The sequence below is a fragment of the Aotus nancymaae genome, unplaced genomic scaffold (assembly GCF_030222135.1).
Source record: "Aotus nancymaae isolate 86718 unplaced genomic scaffold, 86718_ANA_hifiasm-v0.15.2.pri h1tg000020l, whole genome shotgun sequence".
Lineage (NCBI taxonomy): Eukaryota > Metazoa > Chordata > Mammalia > Primates > Aotidae > Aotus > Aotus nancymaae.
In genome coordinates, this window is record NW_026988432.1 from 43,124,075 (window position 1) to 43,147,896 (window position 23,822).

At 33.5% G+C, this 23,822-nt stretch overlaps 1 protein-coding gene across 9 annotated transcripts in view; it reads left to right on the plus strand.

Moving 5' to 3' along the window:
- The window catches only part of NOL4 (nucleolar protein 4), a 371,463-nt gene that overhangs the window by 285,222 nt on the left and 62,419 nt on the right, over positions 1-23,822 (plus strand). For all 9 annotated transcript variants that reach the window (XM_012447283.2, XM_064379303.1, XM_012447284.2 and 6 more), the window contains one exon: positions 7,654-7,767. In XM_012447283.2, coding sequence (XP_012302706.1) covers positions 7,654-7,767 — 114 coding nt within the window. The remainder of the gene's footprint in view (positions 1-7,653; positions 7,768-23,822) is intronic.

Below are 23,822 nucleotides of genomic sequence, written 5' to 3' on the forward strand. Positions count from 1 at the left end.
TATATGGACCTTAGCTCTTTAAGAAGAAATTACGTTCCTTGAGTACTATGCTTCTTAACTTGTTCATCTCTGTATCACCCACAATGTCTTACATAATACAAGTAGTTGCTCAAGAAAGTTGCTCAATTCATGTTCAATTCAACTGAATTAAAATTGCTGAATGAAAGATTGAGTGACTGGATGGATATTTACTAATGTGCTTCTTTGTGGTAGAAGTTAGTTGAGAGATAAGATAATTTTTTTGTGTGATATGAGTTTCACACAATTTAACTGAAAATGTGGCCTCATATATTTTAAATCGTTAGCAAGTAATTTTTACTAAAGAAAACAGTTATATAACTTTCAATTTTAACTATTTTCAACCTCTCAAAACATTAAAAAAATACGCTTGATCTTAGCCAAAAGGCCAAGAATTGATACATTAAACAAAATTTAAATATATTTAGCAATTAGTGGGAATAGGTAGTGATATTAATTATATGAATGGAATTGGTATATACTTTGTTTCACAAATAATTAGGAAAATATCATAATGTACAATACTTGTAAGTATATGTAACACGAATTTCAGAATTAAGATGTATTTTGTAGTTTATATACAAAATGTATTTTATGTGTTTAAAATAAATGATCATGTAGTTATAAATGAAAGCATGTTATTTCTTTGATAATTGAGTTGATCTTGTGTCTTGATCAGAGGCATTGTCAGATGATATTAACTAAATTGTGTTTCTAAGTCTTCAACTAGAAGACTTATTAATTCCCCATGTGAAAGATTATTATTAATGGCCAATAATATTCTAAAATTAAGGCCAAAACATAGACCATTAATTCATAAATGAAATATTTCTAATCAAAGCCTAGACAAAGATTAAACAGCTTATATCCTATTTCTATTAAAACACACTTTCAAATCCTTTTAAATTAATCAAGAGAATTTTCTGAAACAACTAGAAAGTTCAAGAATTCACATATAGTGGATCCACGGGCTCCAATGTCAGGGGTTTGCTGCTCTCCTTTTTCTTAATTATGCTTCTCTTGTGTATTGATTTATGTCTTAGACCACTTCTTGCTACCTGTTTGAAAATGTTGCCGTCAGCAGTTCTAAGCCTCCAAACTTGAAACTCACAACCCAAGAGGAATCCTCTAACTCCAGGTCTCAGTTCTCAAGAAAGAACTTTGCTTGACCCTATTTGAATTATATGTCCACCTTCTTGGATCAGTCACTGGAAACAAAAGTATTGAGTTCCCATGATTGCCCCGGACAAACTCAGGTGGCCAGGGTTAATTGAGGAAGGAACTTTCCTTATTTCTTCCATCAAAACCATGTGGAATGAAGTAAGGACAGTTGAACTACTATTTTAGTTTGCATTCACCACCTAATCTGAAATCTTGGATTATCTATGGTTTCAAATTCAGAGCTTTACAATTTGGGGACATGATAGAGTACATATTAGGTTTGTTGCATAACACCCATAGTGGGGCCTAGAAAAACATCACATATATAAATATATTAGTATTTCTGCTGCAAAACATATGAATATTCACAGAAATTAGGAAAAAGTAAAACCTTAAGTATTCATTTATCAGTTTTTTTCTGCCAGCTGAGTTTGTCCCAAGTTTTTGAAAAATCTTTTAAGTTCATACAATATTAGAGCTTCAGAATTGCTCACAAAAGGTTGTCTTTACTAAGCACACTTTTAATAATGCACTTCCATGAGCATTATAACCTGTGTGCTAGGCATTATACTAACTTGTCCAGTAAACTCTTTGATGGCAGAGACCCTATTGAGATTATCTTCAAATCTCTGAACATGGCACAGTTCCTGTTATATTAAAAGTGCTTATTAAATATGCTAATGACTCTGTGCATTTCTCATGGACTTCTAAAATGACTTCATAATATGGAGCTTATTTTCCCATTTATAATTTTCTGACTGAACCTTAATTTTGTCATTTATAAGAATAAAAATAATAATAACTAGCGGGATGACTGAGGCTCAGATTAAATTGCAAAAATGGTCATATAGTAAGTAGCTGATTATAGAGTAATACTCAGTTCAGTATGACTTAGTTGCAAGCTATCTCTATTTCACTGATATATGAGTGAAACCACCTGCTTAATAGAAGGGATCCCATAGAACATGAAACTTTATGTATATAACCTCGACTATCATGCCTTTAGGTATAGATATGCCACTTGGGGGAGATAGTGTGTACATACCATTCAAATTACAGAATTCTTAATAAGTATTTTATAAAGTAACAAGATTGGGAGGAATAATCTTAATTCAGCACACTATGTAAACTCTGACTACTGAATCATTTAATTATCTTCAAAGTGCTCATTCTACTTACAACCTTGGGTGGATGTCACAGTTGCTCCCAAACTGACCTTATCTAATACTTTATTAAGCTTTACTTTAACTGTGGAGTCTGGAGAGCATTACCACATTTACCCATGAACATAACCTTAAATTCTTAAATTTCTTTTTCCTTTTTTATAATTGTAAAAATTCTGTGGCATCCTAAATGTACAGCTGAAGTTAAGAGGACTCTAAATTTATTTCATTTCTAGTTTTAAGACCACACAAAATGAAATGGTTGGTGTGATGGTAAGTTTTACTGGCATATATAAGAAAAGACACATTTACATCGTGGCAACAGCAATTTCATCTTAAATCCCCAATTAAAATGTGACTCTTTAAACTCCAAAGGCTCCATGTGTTGATTTAGCCATCTGTTTAATGACACAACTGCCACTGATTTGAGCGAAGATAATTATTACAATAAGAGCCATGCTGGAGAAAGATCAACTCAGATCCCAGTTAGAATGTCAGTTAATTATGAAGAGATAATTAGAGAGGGTAGGTACTGTTATCTTATATACAGGGAAATAAATAGGTAATAAATATTCCCCAGGTATAGATCATGTGAATTGTATAATTATATCCATTTTAGACTATTATTTTAAATCTTCTGAAAGAGAGAGATCAAATAGTTTATATATATATATATATATTTGCTGAGCTATCTTCAACCAGAGGAGGTGTTGTTTTTCATAAATTATCTATTGAATTCATTGCATTTGGTTTTTGCATCAAAATATTCTTATCTCTAATTATTACATGGAAGCTCTGTGTTTTATGCCCACTCTTAAAAATGTAAGAGGGAATCTTCAACACTCATTCCTGGTGAAATCTATGACTATATCCTCTAACACACTCTGCTAATTATGTTTTAGAAAGACTATACTGTGGTAACATTAGAATAAGCTCTCAACTATCAAATGTAATGAGGGAAAGGAGAGTTCAGATGAAGATGATTCTCAGAGCACATACTAAACACTAGTTTTAAATTTCTCTGTAATATAATTACTTTTATAAGGAGAAAAATTTATTAATTTTCTTCTCACTATCTTAATGTTAGTATTTTTGAGTTGTTAAATGGATAGAAGCCAAATTATAGGAATTTTTTTAAACTTTCATCTTTAATATCTTATAACCAGATACTGCACACTTGAGCCCTGTGTGTATTGGGGAGCATTGGCATTTATTATTGGCTCATTAATATTAAAAGCAAAAGGATTTTTAGCATGATTATCTCACAGGAGAGAAAGAACTTCTCCACCTGGCTCCTGTATTCTCATTTTAGGCATGAAATTAAGTTTGATTATGTTTCATGTATAGTAATTTATTGACACTTCTGGCTGTATTAACATTAAAATCGTATTAACTCGGATTGTATCAGTTAAGGATTTGTGGCATAATTTAGATAAGTTACATTCTTGTCTTTGTGCTATAAATGAAGATTGTAAATTTCATAATTTATAGAACTTATAGGAAAATATATTAAAGGACATCAACCACTTTAAGTGAAGGATGCTAGGGAGATCCTGATATATTCTTTGCTAAATGCAATGTGTAGTTAGCTGTGATTGAATTCCCTTACAGGAATGTATAGTATTTAAGAATTACAGATTTATTTAAACTCACTGGGGCCTTTTAGTTATAAAATGTGAATATAGTTTACTAGGGATCATAACTCTCAACTTCTCATCAGACTTAGATTTGAATTCAGATATTTCCACATACATTGCTGCATAATTGTGAGCAAGTTACACAATCTCTCAGAACGTCGACGCATTTTATCTAAAATGAGTAATATAAGTGCTTTTCTCAAAGATTGTTTAGATTAAATTTGGTAATAAATCTAAGCTTTTGCTATTAATACCTGAATGTCCTAAGCACTCAATAAGAGTTAGGTATTGCTAACATTTATCTAAAAATTATTTTAGGATGGTACTGTATTTCCATACTCAACATTATTGAGATGTAGCATATTTCTGTAAAAAATACATTTCAAATATTAGACTGTAATACAGATTTTGTGATTTATTCTGCCTTTTTCTCCAATGAGCTTGAGTTTATGATGATTATAATACATCCATGTAAATGGCTACCTTTGTTCTGCTTATTTTTTAGTTGAAAGCTATGGTTTGTTTATAAGGCTTTTTAAAAGAATTTTTTGTTTTATTAATGACAAATTATGTAAAAGTACTAAGTATACAACAGAATTTAGGAAAGAGTTGAAAATTGGGAGACACGAAACCTAAGTTATAGATCTAGTTCAATTTGTCCTTTTGCAATTACTTGATCTACCTAGGTTTCAGTTTCTTCAAAGTTGAGGGAAGAAACATATTAGATGACTTCTATGACCATTGAGAGTCGTCAACTTATGATCCTACAATAAACTCAGAACAAATCTATTTTTAAAATTATATTGTTTATCTGTGGGCAGTGTTCAATCAAGTATCTTTGCTTCTATTTATTTTTCCCACTCAATAGGATAGTATGCATGATCGCTTTATCTTGAAGTTGATTTTTAAATATTAAGTTATCACATGACCTTAAAATGTATCAAGTTTACTTAGCCAGGACATTACTCTAGTTTTTGAGAAGACAAATATAACACATCTAGGGAAGATCCAACTCTCCCCATCATCTTTTCTGAAAAGGAAATTACATAAATGTTTATGCATAACAACTGTTACTGCTTTAGTAGAAGTTGAGTAATAAAAGTTGTTTTTAAAAATAAAAAAGAATTTGAAAGAAAATGCTATGAAACAATTTTAGTTGAAGGGATATTTTACTTATGTTCTCCCTATTAAACAAAATTTTATGCATTTAAGTTACTTGTGTACCTATTGATACAATGTAATTGTTTAGCAAAATTCTATAGCTTTATATATTCCTAATTTTGAATGGTGATATCTGAAAAAGAAGAGAGGAGAATCAAGGTAATACATCTCTCTGAATCCCTTGTGGCTATCAATAATTAGATTAAGAAAAGGAAGGTTGTTGATATTTTATTTAGATTCTCTTAATTCTATCCCTGGAAACAAATGATTTAATAATGTAGTTTATAAAAATATAAACTCTCTCTCCTATTTGGATAAAGCTAACTACAATCAAATAATTTGTTTTATTTTTTGATAATGTAATGTTCTTATTCTCATTTTTCCTATACACCTTTGCCTCAAAAAATAGCTTAATCAAGAAAGATATCAATGAGTATCTAATTCCCATGTAGTTTGGATTACATTTTTGAGTCAGGCAGTGATCATCTTTTAATCAGACTGATTTTATAGTTTAATTTATTTGGCTTTGGACTACAATATTTTATTTATACCTATTGAAGGAGAGAATGAAATGAAGAAGCAATATGAGTTTTGAAATTATGCTTACATCTTTATGATGATTTCTTTTAGGCTTGCTTCATCTGACCCTCTTTTCTGTTCTAAATGCACAGTCCTGGCTTTCTAATTCCTTCTTAAAATGCTTATATTTCATTTTTTTCCTGCCACCAACGGACCTCTTCTCTTCTCTGTTGCAAAAATAACATTACAAATATTCTACTGCTTTATTGTCAACGTTATGTAGCCATCATTTGAGATGTCCCATGGGGTTAGCAGAGGAGGATGTACCCTACTATACCTTTTCTACTTTTTGCCTCCAGAGGATACTTGAGTGGGGGAGTAGTGAGGAAACCTACTAAGGCAGCTGCAGAAATTGCTTCCTAGTTCACCCAAAGTCAGAGCCTGATCTCTGTCTACACTATACAAATTTAACTGTGAGCGTCTGTTAAAAGGATGTGGTCTGAATCTAGAGTATTATTTGAGATGTAAGCCCTATGTTCGATTTGCTGAGACACATTTTACATGCCAGAGTTGGTAAAATGAGTCATGTTTCAATTTGTTTAGAAAAAAATTCAAAATGTCTCGATTAGATCAGTTTTCAAATAAATAGCATTCACACATATTTTAGACTGAGGCTTTGAAAACCCAAAGGTGGCATATACTATATATGCTCTATTCCCAAAAGATACATTTATTTCATAATTTCACATTATTTTACTATCTCATTTGGTTTCATTTTATTATCTATCATTTGCTTATCTTAATTTAAGAAACTGTTCTATATCATTAAGTATTTCATCTTTCATTTGGATGACTTTGCCTGTAATTATGGAGAAAAGAATAAAAATCTTAATGTTGGTTATGATTATCACAAATGATACTGAGAGCTGCAAACAATTTATAGTTAATTTTGAGTTTAGTTGGAGAATTAATTACTTTCTATGTGGGCTACATAGAAGATGGATTTCAACACATACCTATTAAATTAATATTACTCGTATTTTATAAGTAAAACAAAACATGCATATACATATAGGCAAACATGTCTCACATCTAAAGAATTAAACCTTTAGACCGGGCGCGGTGGCTCACGCCTATAATCCCAGCACTTTGGGAGGCCGAGGCGGGTGGATCACGAGGTCAAGAGATCGAGACCATGCTGGTCAACATGGTGAAACCCCGTCTCTATTAAAAATACAAAAGTTAGCTGGGCATGGTGGCGCACACCTGTCGTCCCAGCTACTCGGGAGGCTGAGGCAGGAGAATTGCTTGAACCTGGGAGGCGGAGGTTGCGGTGAGCCGAGATCGCGCCACTGCACTCTAGCCAGGGTAACAAGAGCGAAACTCCGTCTCGGGGAAAAAAAAAAAAAAAAAAAAAAAAAACAGAATTAAACCTTTAATATATCAAAATTATTTAGGACTTTCTAGTTTTTAGTTATTTATATTTAAAAGCATTTTACTCACATCAATTGGGTCACAGTGTAGAGTGTAAATATTCATAATATTTCATATTAAGATCGTTTGACATGGTCTGAGTGTCTGTTAGGTTTTGTTTAACTCTGTTTCAGTCCTGTCACTTGTTTTTGTTTTGTTTTTTTGCGCATGTCATATGTTATAATAGAATTAAAGACCTTGTTTTATTTGCAAAATCCAGTCAGCAATTTTACCACTGCCTGTTCAAACTCCAGCTTCATGGCCCAGGCTAGATACTTGTGAAAATGGATCTATGGGAATGAATGATGGATCTGTTTAGCAATGATAGCTTTAACCTCTAACTAGCTTTCATTTTTCATCTTTACAATTTCCATTTCCTCTTTCTATTGAAATAAGTTCAGTTGAAATAAATGGATACTCCTGCACGTGTTGATGATCCTGAGAGCTCTTCTGAGAATAGCACTAGCCCGTTAATGATACTGTTAATAATTTTTTCATATTTTTCTCTTTTTTTCTTTTAGTCTCGACCTATTCCTTCCCACCTTACTTCAGCAGTTGCAGAGAGTATCTTGGCTTCAGCTTGTGAGAGTGAGAGTAGAAATGCCGCCAAGAGGATGCGTCTGGAGAGACAGCAGGTACTGAGGCATCTAGAAGTCTGGTGAACACCAGCTATAGCAAATGCAGCTCATTTTGATGTATGTGGAAGAGTGAAAGCTCTTGAATGGGTTTAAAGTACACAGAGATATAGTTTTTGTGTCTTTATGATATGAATTTAACCTTGAAAATGTGTATTCATGTGCTCAGTGAAGGTCAAATTACAAAATATTTCTGTGGTGAAAATGAACATTTGCAAAACTAACAAGTAATAATTCTGTTTAGTATCCAATTTCAAGGCCAATTAGTTATTAAGAGCTTCTAACTGATCATTTCCAACACCTTTGTAATTTACCTCATCACTTATGAGGGTGACCTGATCACATTCATTTTGAATGAAAATGAACCAACCTCTCTTTAATTTCCTCTGGTCTATTATCACATGCCAATACCTGATGCCGGGGGTGGTGACAGTACAACCCAACTATGAAAGGCTTGAAAGTCACAAAATGAGGATATACATAATAAAAATCCATGTCTTAGGCTTACTCTGTCATTATTAATCATTTTATTTTATGCCAATTGCATGCCATGCTATAGTATCTCTTTCTAAGGGTGTCTTTGTAGTGTAGATGTTTACATTTTTTGTACTTTGCTCACTGGTATTTCCCTCAGTCCTTCCCTTGGGTTATCTGTATATTTCTATTTCTCCTTCATATCCCAAAAATGTTTTTCTCTTTTTTCTATCTACTTCCTTTCTTAATTATCCATAGTAAAAATCTAAATTATCACATGATATACTAAGTAGTCTGCATAAAATTTTGACACATTTTCATTTGTAAATTATTTTTACAACAAGTGAATCATATGCTTTATATTGCTAATTGAGGATGAGGTGAGTCAAGACTAAATTAAGTTATTCCAGTTTTGTTTCCGCTGTAAGCCAGTGGACTTCAAAGAAAAAAGCAAAAAAAGTTTTTTCATTCTAGGCTTAGAATACTTTAACATGTTTTAGAATGACGTCAACTTTGATTTGATGTGTTTATTATTAAAATGTCATGTGCTAATAATTCTAAATGCTGCAAAAGATGAAGCCTTCAGTTAAATGAAAAAATACAGTATTAGTTTCAGATAAAACTATGTGAAAATGTCAATTTAGAATTTGTTAATCATGCCACCAGTGTCGATTCACATGTGTGTGCCCCTCTGTTGAGAGTTTTATCATTGTTATATTTATAAAATATATTTTATACAATGAGTTATAGCACTATATATAATACCATCTGGCGTTGTGATTAGAGGAGCACATTCTGGAACTGGGTTTGAATTTCATCGCTACCTTTTCTAATTGTGCAAACTTCAGCAAGCTATTCCAGTTCTGTGTGCTTTGGTTTCTCCATATGAAAGACAGCAGTAGTAACAGTACTCAACCTATGGAGTCGTTATAAGAACCTTAAATGACAGATTCATGTTATGTACTTAGTATTTTACCTGGTGCTTAGTAAGCATCAATAAATTCAGTCTAGAAAAGACCTTGATGCCTAGCTGTTTTGTCATTGCATTGGCATCAGTTAACTAGAAAGAAGCATTACTACTACTACCTCAGATATTGGAGTTTCAAAGTCAAAGTCCATTTGAGAACAGATGCTAGTTCTAGATATTGGAATTGTAGAATTCTGAGACTGAAGGGTTCTCCTGCTTGTTATCTAGCCATATATCCTACCTACTTTACATTCTAGAATAACCTATATAGCTTTAATCATATGCATAGTTGTTATAAGAATTAAATGACTTATTCATGTAATATACTATCTATAATGTCACTCTATAATATTCTCCAAAGCTGTTCATCAACTGATATTTGATCTAGTCACTTAACTACTGTTGACCTATTTTGTAAAATGGGAGATTCAGATATCAGATTCATAGAGCTATTGTGAGGAGTTAGTAAGTCAATGCATATAAAAACACTATGTATTTCATAAGTTTATGTATTGTTAAAGATATATTATTTGTCATTTGCTTCAGTATCTCAAATCTCACCCTGGTACTAAAGATCTGCTATTTACTAACACACTTTCCTACTGTCAGAGATTCAACATTGTTTTTGAAGGCCTTTACTTGAGATCAACTTTACTTCATAGACTTTCTACCCACTGAAGAAAAACTTCTAGAAATAATTAAAAATGAGACTTCCTACTCTTGCTCCAGGAGTAGAGACTATAATGAATGAGGACCAATGGTCCTTGGCCCTATTGTCTCCTTTTTATATGCCCTCATATATTTATTGCAAGCCTCTGTTACCTAGGAATGGAGGATACTCAATATTATCTCCACATAGAAAAATATTATTTTCAAATCCAAAAGGGTTCAAAGGGCTTTGGACTTGTGGGGAATAATGAAGAAATCATTTTTTAAATTTAAACTCTAAGATTTACTAAAAACCTATTGGACAGTTTCTAGCTACAGTTTCATTTACCATTCTCAACAACCCCATGAGGAAAGGTATTATTATTCTGATTTACATGTAAGGGAACCGAGGCCCAGAGAAGTGAGATAATTTGTGCAAGGTCACCAGCTGCACAAGAAAGCCAGAAAGTGAGTTTATATTAGATAAAAGTGATGCCTGAGATCTTTCCACAATCCTGTAATGCATTTTCATGTATTATCTTCATGGAGGAAAAACCCATAGCCTAGAACAAACATTTAGAACTTGTATTATTTGTGCCTCTGTTTACAAGGTTTTGGCAGTGTAGTTTTCTTCTGGAAAATGATTTACTTTATTTACAAAGATCTTGTACTTTACCATAACTAGCAATCTAGATTTCTGGATATCAGCCTAAAAAGGGTTACAAATGTCCCCATGTGCTTCACTTCATCTGGAGAACTGTTTATACACTGTAAACACTAGTTTAGTGTTTATAATTAGTATCTCAAAAGTATGTAAACTGTTTTTTCTTACTATAAATTCTATAGAATTCTTCAGCTATGCCACACAGAGACTTCTACCAAGTGATTCTACTTCCTACCAAAGCATGGAGTTGGTAGGGATCCCTCTATCAATTGAATCAAAACCACCTTTCCCCAACTAGAGAGAGCCAGAGTTCTTTTGCATGTTGGCAAGGAGATCACCCTTCCTGTGTACATTCTTAACCCACCTCAAAATTCTTAGAATTTTCCAGTGACTCAGAGATTCTTCATTGTGCCCTCAATTTTCTGTAGATGCACAAAAGTGCAAAACAGGAACACTCAAAATTGGCTTTCCATTAAGCCTCTCATCCGACCACTTGCTGCCAGTGGTTAGCCACATATGGAGACGTAATTATGTACGTCTTCCAGAGTTTATGAAACTCGATTAATTAATTGGATTTTATGAAGCTCTGAGTTATAAACATGGAAGGTGGTATGAATGTGTTAAATACTTTATTCCATATGTCCATTTTGTACCAAAATCCAGAGGAAGCTTATTATTATGCAGCCTCAGCCCTGAAGCAAGCCAGTGGCAAGGACAGGAGCCTGCTGCTTCATCAGAAATCAAATTCTGCAGAAGTCCATTCCCAATGCAGTTTGACATATATGTAGCATTTTTCTTTATTTAACATAAAATCTGTATTTTTTATATTATCTAGGAAATGCTTCTTTACTTTGATAATGCAGAGGGGCAGCCAGACTTTACATTTAGAGTTCTATGACATAGCTCAAATTTTCTGGGTTCTTTTCTCTGTGTCTTTATTTAGTAATTATTTCTTTTTCCTTAAAAACCAAAAGATCTTATAGTTATTGTTTACATTTCATTTGAAGACAAAGACAGAGGCAAGAAGTAAGAGGGATTAGAACCAGCTATTTGTTGGTGATTTATCTCCTATCAGTGTATGATTTTTGCTGGTTTTGAGGGATGACATACATTTTAACAGGCTTGATGACTGATTAATGTGAAAAGTTTCTGGATAACATGAGGGCTTCCTTGTTATGTTTTCTGCTCTTAGTGTTTTTAGTTAAATTAGTTTGTAGTTCTATAGAAGAGATTACTTAAAACCACCGGTTAAGGACTTCCCCAGCAGGAGCCCAGCAGTTACTGCCCTAGAAGGACAAAGCAGGAATGCTGAGTGACAGTTTTTGTAGCAGCTGGGACACATGGGAAATCAATGGTTGACTATGATGTGACACCTTTGACTCTATTGAAAAGAACATAGTGAAGGAAAGGGGGAAATGGCATGTTACTTACCTGTGATGTAATACAAGATCAGGAAGAAGAAAAATAAAGTACTGAAAACTTACACATCACTAAGTTACCAAAAAAATAAATAAATAAAAAAATAACTGCTAATAAACCAGCATTAACTGAATGGCTCAGGACCTAAAAATATTTGGTAACTTTATAATTCCTTGCTACTGTTTTTTCCCTTAGTAGTGGTGAATTCTCTGTCATTTATCTCTTCATGATTTTTCCTTTTTCTGTTTGGGTACTAATGAATTGGAATATTATTAAAAGAAAAGTAATGGCAGGTGCAAAGGTTGAAAATGTAGCCACATAAGCATGAGGGCAATTTTATTACAGACTTTTTTTTGAAAACTATCTAACACACCATGATTAATACATAGTTTTTGAGAAGTAGCTTTTCTTTCACATTTCATTGTATAGTTTTATGTCCTTTGGATAACATTTATAAACTTTAATACCTAAGTGAAGGCAACATCTTTTAATAGGACTTTATTCTTAAATTTAGACATTGTGACGTTAATAAGATTTGGCTTGAAACTTATTTCTATGGCCTGCCAGTCCACATTCTCAGCTTTTTGCTTTACTCCTGGCATTTTTCTTTCTTGAACATATCTTAGGGGGGAAAACCTTGTATTGTTGAGTTTCTTAATGTGCTTCAACATGACACTTTCATTCATAGGAGAATATAAACTATATAGAAAAAATGAAGTACAGGCATTCCTCATTTCATTGAATTTCACTTTGTTTTGTCTCTATGTCACATTTTGGTAACTCTCAAAATATTTCAAAATTTTTAATCATTATTATATCTGCTATAGTGATCTATGATCAGTAATCTTTAATGTTGCTATAGTAGTTGTTTTGGGGTACCATGAACCACATCCAGTTAAGACAAAGAACTTAATAAATGTGTGTATTTTGACCACATCACTGACCAGCCATCCTCCTGTCTCTCCCTCTCTTCAGGCTTTCTGATTCCCTGAAACACAATAATTTTGAAATTAGGCCAATTAATAACCCTATAATGGCTTCTAAGTATTAAAGTGAAAAAAAGAGTCTTATATATCTGACTTTAAATCAAAAGCTAGAAATGATTCAATGTAGTGAGGAAGGTACGTTGAAAAGCCAAGATGGGCCTAAAGTTCCACCTCTTGCAAAATATAGTTAGCCAAGTTGTGAGTGCAAAGGACAAGTTCTTGAAGAATATTAAAATGTTATTCAGCTGGGTATGGTGGCTCACACATGTAATCCCAGCAGTTTGGGAGGCCAAGGTGGGAGGATTGCTTGAGAAGTTCCAGAACAGCCTGGCCAACATAGTGAGACCCCCATCTCTCCAAAAAAAAAAAAAAAAATGTTTTTAAGATTAGCAAGGCATGGTTCAGTGCATCTTCAGTTCCAGCTACTTGAGAAGCTGAGGTGAGAGGATTGCTTTAGCTCAGGAGGTTGAGGCTTCAGTGAGCCATGATTGTGCCACTGCCTCTAGCCTGGGCAACAGAGTGAGACCCTGTACCCAAAAAAAAGAAGTGCCACTCCAGTGAACACAAGAATGATAAGAAAGCAAAGCAGTCTTATTGCTGAAAAGAATGGAGAAAGTTTTCATAGTCTTATAGAAGATCGAACTAGCTACATTCCAAAACCTAATCCAGAGCAAGACTCTAACTCTCTTCAACTCTTTGAAGGGTAAGAGAGGTGAAGAAACTGCAGGAGAAAAGTCAGAAGCTATTATAGCAGAGATTGGTTCATGAGATTTAAAAAAGTGGCCATTGCCAGAACCTAAGCATGGAAGGGGAAGCAGCAAGTGCTGAAGCAGAAAAGGTAGGAAGTTGTCCAGAAGATCTAGCTAAGGTAATTGAAGAAAATGACTACACTAAAAAAAATAAAGGTTTATAATGTAGATGAAATTGTTTTCTCTTCAAAAAGGATGCCACCTAGTATTTTATAGCTAGAGGGAAGAACTTAATGCCTGGCTTTACGCTTCAAAGGGCAGGCTGCTCTTTTGCTAGAGGCTACTGCAGCTGATGACTTTACATTAAAGTCTGTTTTCATTTATTATTCTGAAAATCCTAGGGTCCTTAAGAATTTCACTAAATCTATTCTGCCTGTGTTCTGTAAATGAAACAACAAAGTCTGGACAATGGCACATCTGTTTACAGCATGATTGACTGAATATTTTAAGCTCACTGTTGAGGCCTACTTCTCAGAAAAAAAAATTCTTTTCAAAATATTGCTGCTCATTAACAATGCACTTAGTCACCCAAGAGCTCTGATGGAGATGTGCAAGGAGATTAATGTTGTTTTTATGCCTGCTAACCAATATCCATTTAACAACCCATGGGTCAGAGAGTAATCATGATTTTCAGGTCTTATATTTCAGAAACATGTTTCCCAAGGCTATAGTTGCCATCACTAGTGATTCCTCTGATGGATTAGGAAAAGGTAAATTGAAAAGTTTTTAAAAAGAAATCACTATTCTAGATGCCATTAAGAATATTCATGATTCATGTGAGGAGGTCAAAATAGCAAAATGAACAGGAGTTTGGAAGAAGTTGATTCCAACCCTCATGGGTGACTTTGAGGGGTTCAAGACTTTACTAGAGGAGGTAACTTTAGATGCTGTAGATAGCAAGAGAAGTAGAATTTGAAGTAGAGCCTGAGGATGTGACTGAATTGCTGCAATCTCATGATAAATCTTCAGTGGTTGAAAAGTTGCTTTTTATAGATGAGCATAAAAGTGGTTTCTTGAGCTAGAATCTACTTCTGGTCAAAATGCTGTGAATTTTGTCGAATAAAAACAAAGCTTTAAAAATATCATATAAACTAAGATGATTAAACAGCATCAGGGATTGACTCCCATTTTGAAAGAAGCTCTACTATGGGCAAAATAATACCAAACAGTATTGTGTACTTTAGAGAAATATTTCATGATAAAGAGCATCTGTCAGTGTGGCAAGCCCTCATTTTTGTCTTTATTTAAGAGATTTTCCCGGTCACACTAGCTTTCAACAACCACCACCTTAATCATTCAACAGTCACCAATATCAAGACCCTCCACCAGCAAAAAGATTATGATTCACGAAGACTCAGATGATTGTTAACATTTTTAAGTAATAAAGTTTTTATGTTATTATTGTTTAAGTTAAGCACATTGGTTTTGTTTTAGACAAATAATATTGCACACTTATAGGTTACAATATAGGTTAAACAAATTTTATATGTAGTGGAAAAACAAAAAGTTCATGTTACTTGCTTGAATGAAATATTTGTTCTATTGCAGTGGTCTAGAACTGAACTTGCAGTATCTTTGAGGTATGCCTGGACCATCAGGGGTAGTTCTTAGACTATGTTCTATCTTCTATGTAACATGTATACTTTAAAACTACTTAAGATAAAACGTATTTTAGAAGTCATTTCATTCTAATGGGTCTTAACATCCGCTTTACTGTCCGTAACAGCACAGCAGAAACATTTATGGATGTGGCACTATGTAAAGTGTTTTGCAAGCCTTTCTTTTATAATTGTCATAATTTTAAGAGTAGAGAAATTGGAGCTTAGAAAAGTTGAGTAAATTTCCCCAGGTCACAGAATTGCTCAGGATGGTGCCCCATTTTGATCTAATCCTCATAATTTTAAAATCATACTATAAAAATATTTTCACTTGAAAAATCTTCTTAATCATGTAGGCTTTTTTTTTTGATAATTGGGAAACAAAGAAATACATAAAAAAGAAATTTTGCCAGTAATTCTACCACCTCAGTTTATAATACAATTCCTTCTAATATTTTTTCTAAGCAAAACTTTATTTTGTAAAAAGCAAAATAGTATGACATTGTAGTCTTTCATTTCAATTAATGTTATGACTATTTACTGTGTTACTATTTTCTCTCATAATTACTATTATCTCTTGTAAAGGTTCTAATAAACAAGCAGCGTGTTCTTAATTTCTATTTTATTCCTATAAAAGAAGGATTTTAGTTTATTTTATATATATATGCCTATTAAAAGCTTGTCTTAATTTTAAGGAATCTTTGACTCAAAACCAGTAGTTCCTAATCCTAAAAATCATGGCATTATTTTTTACAAGAATTACCTTGAAATGCCCCACCTTAAGATCTGCAGTGCAATTTATAATTAATACAAGTTATATATGGCTGCAATTAAAAAACATATGTATGTGTATATATATATACATGATATCCTAGAATTACTGTAAATAATACATTATAGCAAAGTAGTATATAATAAAATAATATGTATTTCAATGTGGAAATATGGGGATACTATGATACTAGAAGAGATAATAAAATCATCAGGTACTATTTGCACCTATACAGCAAATCAACAACAGCTAAAATGTCCTCTGACACGTGTATGCTGTGACAATTCACAGTAATCAGTGATGACAACTCACAGTAATCAGTGAAATAAACTTTCCAAATGGTTAGAACTGGTGGTAAAGTTCTAAACAAAACATAGAATAATATTTTATTGATTTGTATAGTAGTGGTATTCCTTAAATAATTCAATATATATTTAAAAGCAGTTTTAAAATATCTGTTCTGATATTTAAAAACTTGTATTTATTCCAAACTTTAGGCTCAAATAATTCTAAAAAGATATCTAGCAAAACTTTCATTTTTATTACTTTTACTTTTTATTTTATTAAGAGACAGATTCTTGCTCTGTCACCCAGGCTGGAGTACAATGGCATGATCATAGCTCACTGTACCCTCATACTCTTGGGCACAAGCAGTTCGCCTGAATCAGATGCCCAAGTAACTTACACATCATTACACCTGGCCAATTAAAAAAAAATTTAGAGACAGGGTCTTGCTGTGTTGCCCAGGTTGGTCTCAAACTCCTGGTCTCAAGTGATTCTCCAACTTTGGTCTCCCAAAATACTAGAATGACAGGCGTGAACCACTGTGCTCAGCCAGGACTTTAAAAAATTCCCAAGGAAACAGATACAATTCTTGGTCACATGAGACTGCCAAGAACATGTCAGGGCTTCTAGTAAACCTGTCTCCATCCCGCCCTCCCTACTTAATGTCAGTAGCACCTGCTATAGAGTTCCCCAATGTTCCCAAGAGGGTGGTAGCACTGACTTTGAGAAGCACTCGTTATGTCAAATTTTTCCTCCATCCTTCCTTTCTTTCCTTTTTTTTTTTAATTTGCCAGAGCCTAGAAGTAAAAAATGATGTGGGATAAGATAAAAATTGCTTAATATGGTGCTTTGGTTTAAGGGAAATATTAGCAAGGATAAGGCAATTAAGTATCAATGGCAATATCACCATGCCCCACTAAAAAACTGAGTTACATATGATTTCTAATTCCTGTTTAATTCTTGAAGGACAATTCCATTTTATATTTTTCATTCAATTATTTTACATGTCTCCTGATATACATTTACAATCTGTTTTAATTTCAAATGCGATCATAAATTAAGTTTCTGTTTCATATTCACAACAGGGATACCACAAAATCCAATATTTTGCTGAAAATAGAAGGCACAAAAATATTGGGGCTGAGAGTCTTAAAAAATGTGTGCTTTTGTCAGTTTTAATCACCTATAAATATACTTTTTGTTTACTCAACATTGGAGAATGTGTGCTTAGTTGCTCTTTGGTTTCAGTGATGGGTTTACACTCAACCATCTATCTATTCACATGGTCTCTAAAGTCCCCAGTACTGTTTAGTAAGGTGTAATCTTCCAAAAGAACATGGCTTTTTCCCTATATGGAAAACAGCTAACAAAAGTGGATATCAAAATATGACCTTAAATTCATGATCACAAAGTGGTGAACAAATTAGAAAATCGATACAGTGCATCCGGGCACAGTGGCTTACACCTGTAATCCCAGCACTTTGGGAGGCCGAGGTGGCGGGTCACAAGGTCTAGAGCTCAAAACCATCCTGGCTAACATGGTGAAACCCCATCTCTACTAAAAGTACAAAAAATTAGCCAGACGTGGTGGCATGCTTGTAGTCCCAGCTACTCGGGAGGCTGAGGCAGAATGGCTTGAACCCAGGAAGCGGAGGTTGCAGTGAGCCAAGATCATCCAGCCTGGGTGACAGAGTGAGACTCCATCTCAAAAAAAAAAAAAAAAAAAAAAGAAGAAAGAAAGAAAAAATCAATACAGAGAAATTTGATTACACAAATTACTGCTATTGAAAACTTACCATCTTACCTTTAGACCAGAACAGACTCTGGGAATGGTTATATAACTAAGATATGGAAATAATGTAAGTTCCATTGTATTTTTGTAAACACAGAAATTTCATAAACATAAAAACAAAGGCAAGTCAACTATATATATTAAATTAAAATGTTTTACAGATAGATATCACTATTAAATATCTATAATGGACTTTAACCATTCTAATTTAAAAGCGTGAGCTCATTGTGCACATTATATCATATTTGAGAAACATGGTTAAAATAATTTTGCTGGAATTTTGTACTTGCTCTACAGGAAAGAATATTTGACCTGAATTCTGTTGGTATATCTAAGCAAAATAATTGCCTTACTAATTTGTATTCTTTCAGCATTAGCTTACCAATGTGGCTGGATTTTAAATATGAATTAATTCTCATTTGAGTCCTTAAAGATAAGTTTTTAATGACAGAAGTTAGAAACTTTTAAATTTTCCATGGTTTTTGAACTGCTCTAGGTATTTTCTTAAGTATTTAATATATCTGTATCCACAAGGAATATGATTAATAGGATAAAAATACTTCTAAATAGGTCCTAAAATAGTTTGTTTATTTGGCAAATATAAAGCAGTCGTCATATGGCAGATATTTTACTTGGTAAAGAAGCTACAAAACAAGTGAGGAAGAATAAAATTTACTGAGAATTTTTACTAAGTGACAGATTTACTTGTATTTACCTAGTGCTTTGTAGTATTATATTCTTAATTCTGACAACATCACCACTGAGCAGGTGTTTGTATACTGGATATGAATAAGACATAATGGCTTTTCTCTATCAACTCACATTCTATTAAAGATAAATTAAATTAGCATAGTAAATGAAATTATAAGTCTGTAATCAGATTGCTGTGAGAGCAATGTAGAAGCATTGCTAACTCTGCCCGAGGAATCCAGGAGGGCTTCCTAGAGGAGGCACTGTTAAAGCAGACCTTTTGATAAATGAAGTTATTGACAGAAAAGCTAGAGGATGGTATTCCAGACACATAGGGTGTTTCCAAATGAGAGAGGCTCTTGAGTATCAAAAGCAGCAGTTTCCTGTGGGGGAAACTTGAGATTCTCGTGAAGAAATGAAGGAAGAGAGGATTGGGCATGAAGGTTTAGACTGGATTGTTCAGGGGTCTTCTATGCCCTGTGAAGTTGTGTTGACTGTAAGTACATACTAGAGAGGAGTGGTAAAGGAGAAGACTATGCCCAATTTAGGGGAAGTTTCAGAAGCAAACAGATAATAGGGTGTAGATGAGACAGTGGGAAAGATGTGGGAGTCCCTTTCCAATCCACCTCTCATTTCAGGTTTTCTATTTAAATGCAATGGTAGTTAAATCTGAGCATATGCCAAAAGGCAATTATAAATATTAACTGCTACAGAATAATCTTATGGTTAAGGGTATTTCTAAGCTAAACATGAGTGATTTGGGAATGTCTATTCTTCCATGCCACATTAGCTCGGCTAATTAAGAATTTGAGTTTAATGTACTGCTTTAATCTTAGCTTATATAAGTACATACCAAGATTTCTATTCTTCCCATTATAAAGACTGCTTTTTATGGTGTCTCCATAAACAGATATTGTTTACATCAACCAACGCATTTTTTAAAAAAATTGAGAATAAGAGTACTTCTGTTTAAAATTGTTCCTTAGTGCACATATTTATGTAATGATATATCCATATGTATCTGAGTAGTGAAGTATAAATGTCATTGTATTGGTCCCTCAATAGTACTGTGAGACATATAGATGACTTTCCTCTGTCATGGATGGAGAATCTGAAGCTGAGAAATTTTATTTCTTCTGAGTGACCTCTGGTTTCTTCAAGAAGTTGGAAATGAGTCACAATTTCTGATGTTTTTCTTTCCATTACTCATTCTACTTTACTATTTGGTTTTCTGGCTTCACTGAGCATTCTCCCACATTTATATGCAAAATGGGCTTTTTTAAGTATTTGAGATACATCTTTGGTTTCGGATGTTGTTAATTTCAAGGAAACAATCAGCAGGATACAAGTAGGTGTTTTGAATTAAGACAGATAAATTTAACCTAAAATGTTGATACACTTTTGGTGCCAAAGACAGGGAAACGTATCGTTTACTGGGCTCTCCATGAAGACATCTTTGTTAATGTTGTTTTAAAACCAATTATTTTTAGGTTTAGTAGATAAATGAAGACTTGAATATTTGGTTTATGCCACATGCATTCATTTTTATAATTTATTTCTTATAATTTGTTCATTCCCCTGCCCTGTCCTTTCTCCTCAATCTATTCACTTTAAAACCCATTAGTTACTGTGAAACAACAATGTATGTGTATTAGAGAAACTGAACTAGAGTCACAAATTCATTATGGAGTTAGATAATATAGTAGCTTGGGAAATCAGGCTATGCTTCCTAAAGGAAGTAATGTGTCATATGTGTGGCATGACTCGTGTGGTCCATATAGTGAGTCTTGTGGCCTCAAGGAACACACACTTGTTACCTCAGTTACTTTGCACTTTAGTGAATTAGTGTTTCTGTATCACTGGTATTTCTAAAAAGCTGGAGATTAACCCTGATTAATAATTATTTTACTTTTTTTAATTTGTATTTTTAGTTAAAATATTTCCAAAATATAATCAATGTATCTTCATTTCATGACAAAAGATCAACTTTCCTGAAATAGATAAATTCTTATACATTTCTCAAACTTTTACCCTCAGGAAGAAACTCAATTTTTGCTGTGGTATGAGTGTCCTTTTCATTTGTCAATAATATATTTTTAAATTTTGGGGAGTGGTCAACAGTCCACTGACTCTTAGATGACTGCAGGACAAGCTGTACTTGTTCTTATTTACACCCTGTAATGAGATACAAGGAGAAAGGAGGACACCCTCTCATTGTTTTAGGAGCTTATGCAAAGCTATTTTCTAAGAGTCCTGACGTTAACCTTCATCAGGAGAAAAATGTGGACCAAAACCCAAGTCACATTTATTTCTAAGTTTCTTTTAATGTTTTGCCTTTAATACACCATCAAAATAGCATTTTAGATGATACAGTTAAATCCAAGATCAAACCACTTCTCTAGTTGCAATCCAGGTCCTGATTGTAGATTTTCTTGGTTTTGTTTCTTAAGAAAACAGAATAGTACATTCTGGCACTCAGGCAACTCCCAGAACACGGCAGGATCAATCACTTTTTTAATCGTGTTTGTGGTTAGCCTCCTGTTTCCAACTCCTCTATGAAAATGTAAGTGACATTTAATAAAACTCATGGTTCTAACTTCTAGAAAAAGGCCAGAGAGCCAAAGTACATAAAAAGATTATAGCTGTAACTATAAACTTAAGTAATGAAATGCTATAGCTCAATGTGAATGAAAAGTTTCTAGAGGAAGAAAATCTTGGCCAGGCATGGTGGTTCACACCTGTAATCCCAGCACCTTGGGGGGCTGAGGTGGGTGGATCACAGGGTCAGAGATTGAGACCATCCTGGCCAACATGATGAAACTCTTTCTCTACTAAAAACACAAAAAATTATCCATGCGTGGTGGCATGCACCTGTAATAGTCCCAGGTACCTGGGAGGCTGAGGTAGAAGAATCGCTTGAACCCTGGAGACCAAGGCTGCAGGGAGCTGAGATCACACCACTGCACTCTAGCCTGGCAACAGAGTGAGACTCTATCTCAAAAAAAAAAAAAAAAAAAAAAAAAAAGAGCATTTAAAGGCATTATGATTTCCATCTAAAAACCCAGCAACTAAAGTAAAGATTTTTACTTTACCAATCAATGTCTTTCTTGTTGGTTATTTCTTTATCTTTGCTACATATGTAGCATGGGAGAGATTGTTTTCAGATGAAATCTAAGAAGGCAGAGGAAAATAGTGCCCTTTGATTTAGACCTTTAAATAACAAATATAGTAGAGAATTGAAAGTAGTGAGATGTCTTAAATACATATGTAGGCATGTACACAAAGTTGCTATACTCGAGAATTGCTAATATACAACTTTTCAACAGATGAGACTTTATTTTCAAATTATTCAAATTATAAAATTATTTATTACAGGACATATTAGACTCATTTAAAAAGTTATAGCTACAGGGAACTTTACAGGCCACTAGGTTCAACAAATTTATTTTATAAACAAACAGGCCTGGAGAAGTTATTTCTCTCAGCATAGATTTTCCTTCCTTTCTTCTTTCCTTCCTTCCTTTTTTTCCAAGCATTTTTCATATGTTAATAGAAACAGAATTTCCCCTTTAAAAGAAGAAAAAAGACCAACACAGTGCAAAATATTTAGCTTCCTTTGGATTTCAGGGTAATGTTCTGAATAATGAAAATCAGAATGCTTCATAAATTTCAACTCAGTGTCATCATATATTCATAGCATGCAAGAATTTGAATACTACTTTGGTGGCAGAACTCAGAAAGTCGCATTAGTTTAATTCAATTGCATTTTTCTATCATTAATTATTGCCTATCAGCAAATTTGAGAAGTCCAATGAATCTGTCAAGATTTTTCGAAGTCTCTGTATATGTGAGGAAAATTTTCTTTCTAGGGAACTGTCCAATTAACAATGGGTTTCTTTAAGCCTTTATACAGAATCCTACATTTGAGCTAGTTTTTTAAAATACAAGATTCTTTCCATGGGTCTTTACATTAAATTAATTTTGTGAACTACCATTTATTTGATAGCTTATATTCTAGTTACAAAATTTGTTGAAACTATTTCAAACAACCAGACCCACATTTAAATTCCAAGTTCTTCACTATTCAGTTATCAAAGTATTATTTTCACCATATTTGTAAAATAAATCAGGACATGTATGGGGAGCACACCAATATAATCATACTATCTATGTGTTATTGTGTATTTTAAATTTGCATTAACATACAGTTTCTTGTTTAATTTTTTCAAAATCTCAGGTATACATTATCACTATTATTATGACTGAAATTTACACAAGTAAGAAATGTGTTTCCTCCATGTTTCTCCTGTTTTCTTTCTGTATAAATGATACTTGGGGGGATTGAGACATGTTGACTGTGTAGCAGCTGTCCTAGCTCTTTCCACCAGTGTGTCTTTATTCAGGCAGTTTCTCAGTTCTAATTTCACTCCTATGTTTATTTGTAGACCCATCTCAAAGTGCACCTGCTTCAAGAACTCCCTAGATCAAATATTAGTCCACAAAATTAAGTCCCTTTTTTATTTCTCTATGTAGCAACAACTATCAGCACTACATAGTTTAGTAATTAATTATATTTCCCCACTAACATTGTAATGGCCTCCAGATGTCTTTTGCACTCAACAATTGTTTGAATAGACAATTTTATATCACTCTGTAGGAATAAAACAGCATTGCCTTTTTATCACATTGAGTCCTAAATATGTATATTTACATACTGGAGGCACTTAATAAATATCCATATGTAACTTCTCTTGTAGCATCACAAAATGTTTACTTTTAGGGAGAGGAAGAGCCTTTGAGTGAGAAGCCCACCACACAATAGGAATGCTGGTGCCTGAGAATGGTGGCCCCATAGAAGGGTACTCACTAGGATTAATGCTGTAATTTAAAATATTGTCCAACAGCATAGTAAACACAGTTTTAGCACCAAATAGGGGAAATCACAAGTACAATATGACTAGAACCAAGGTGTAGGCAGTGGAGTAGATAAAGAATGTCTCAGCATTTAGTT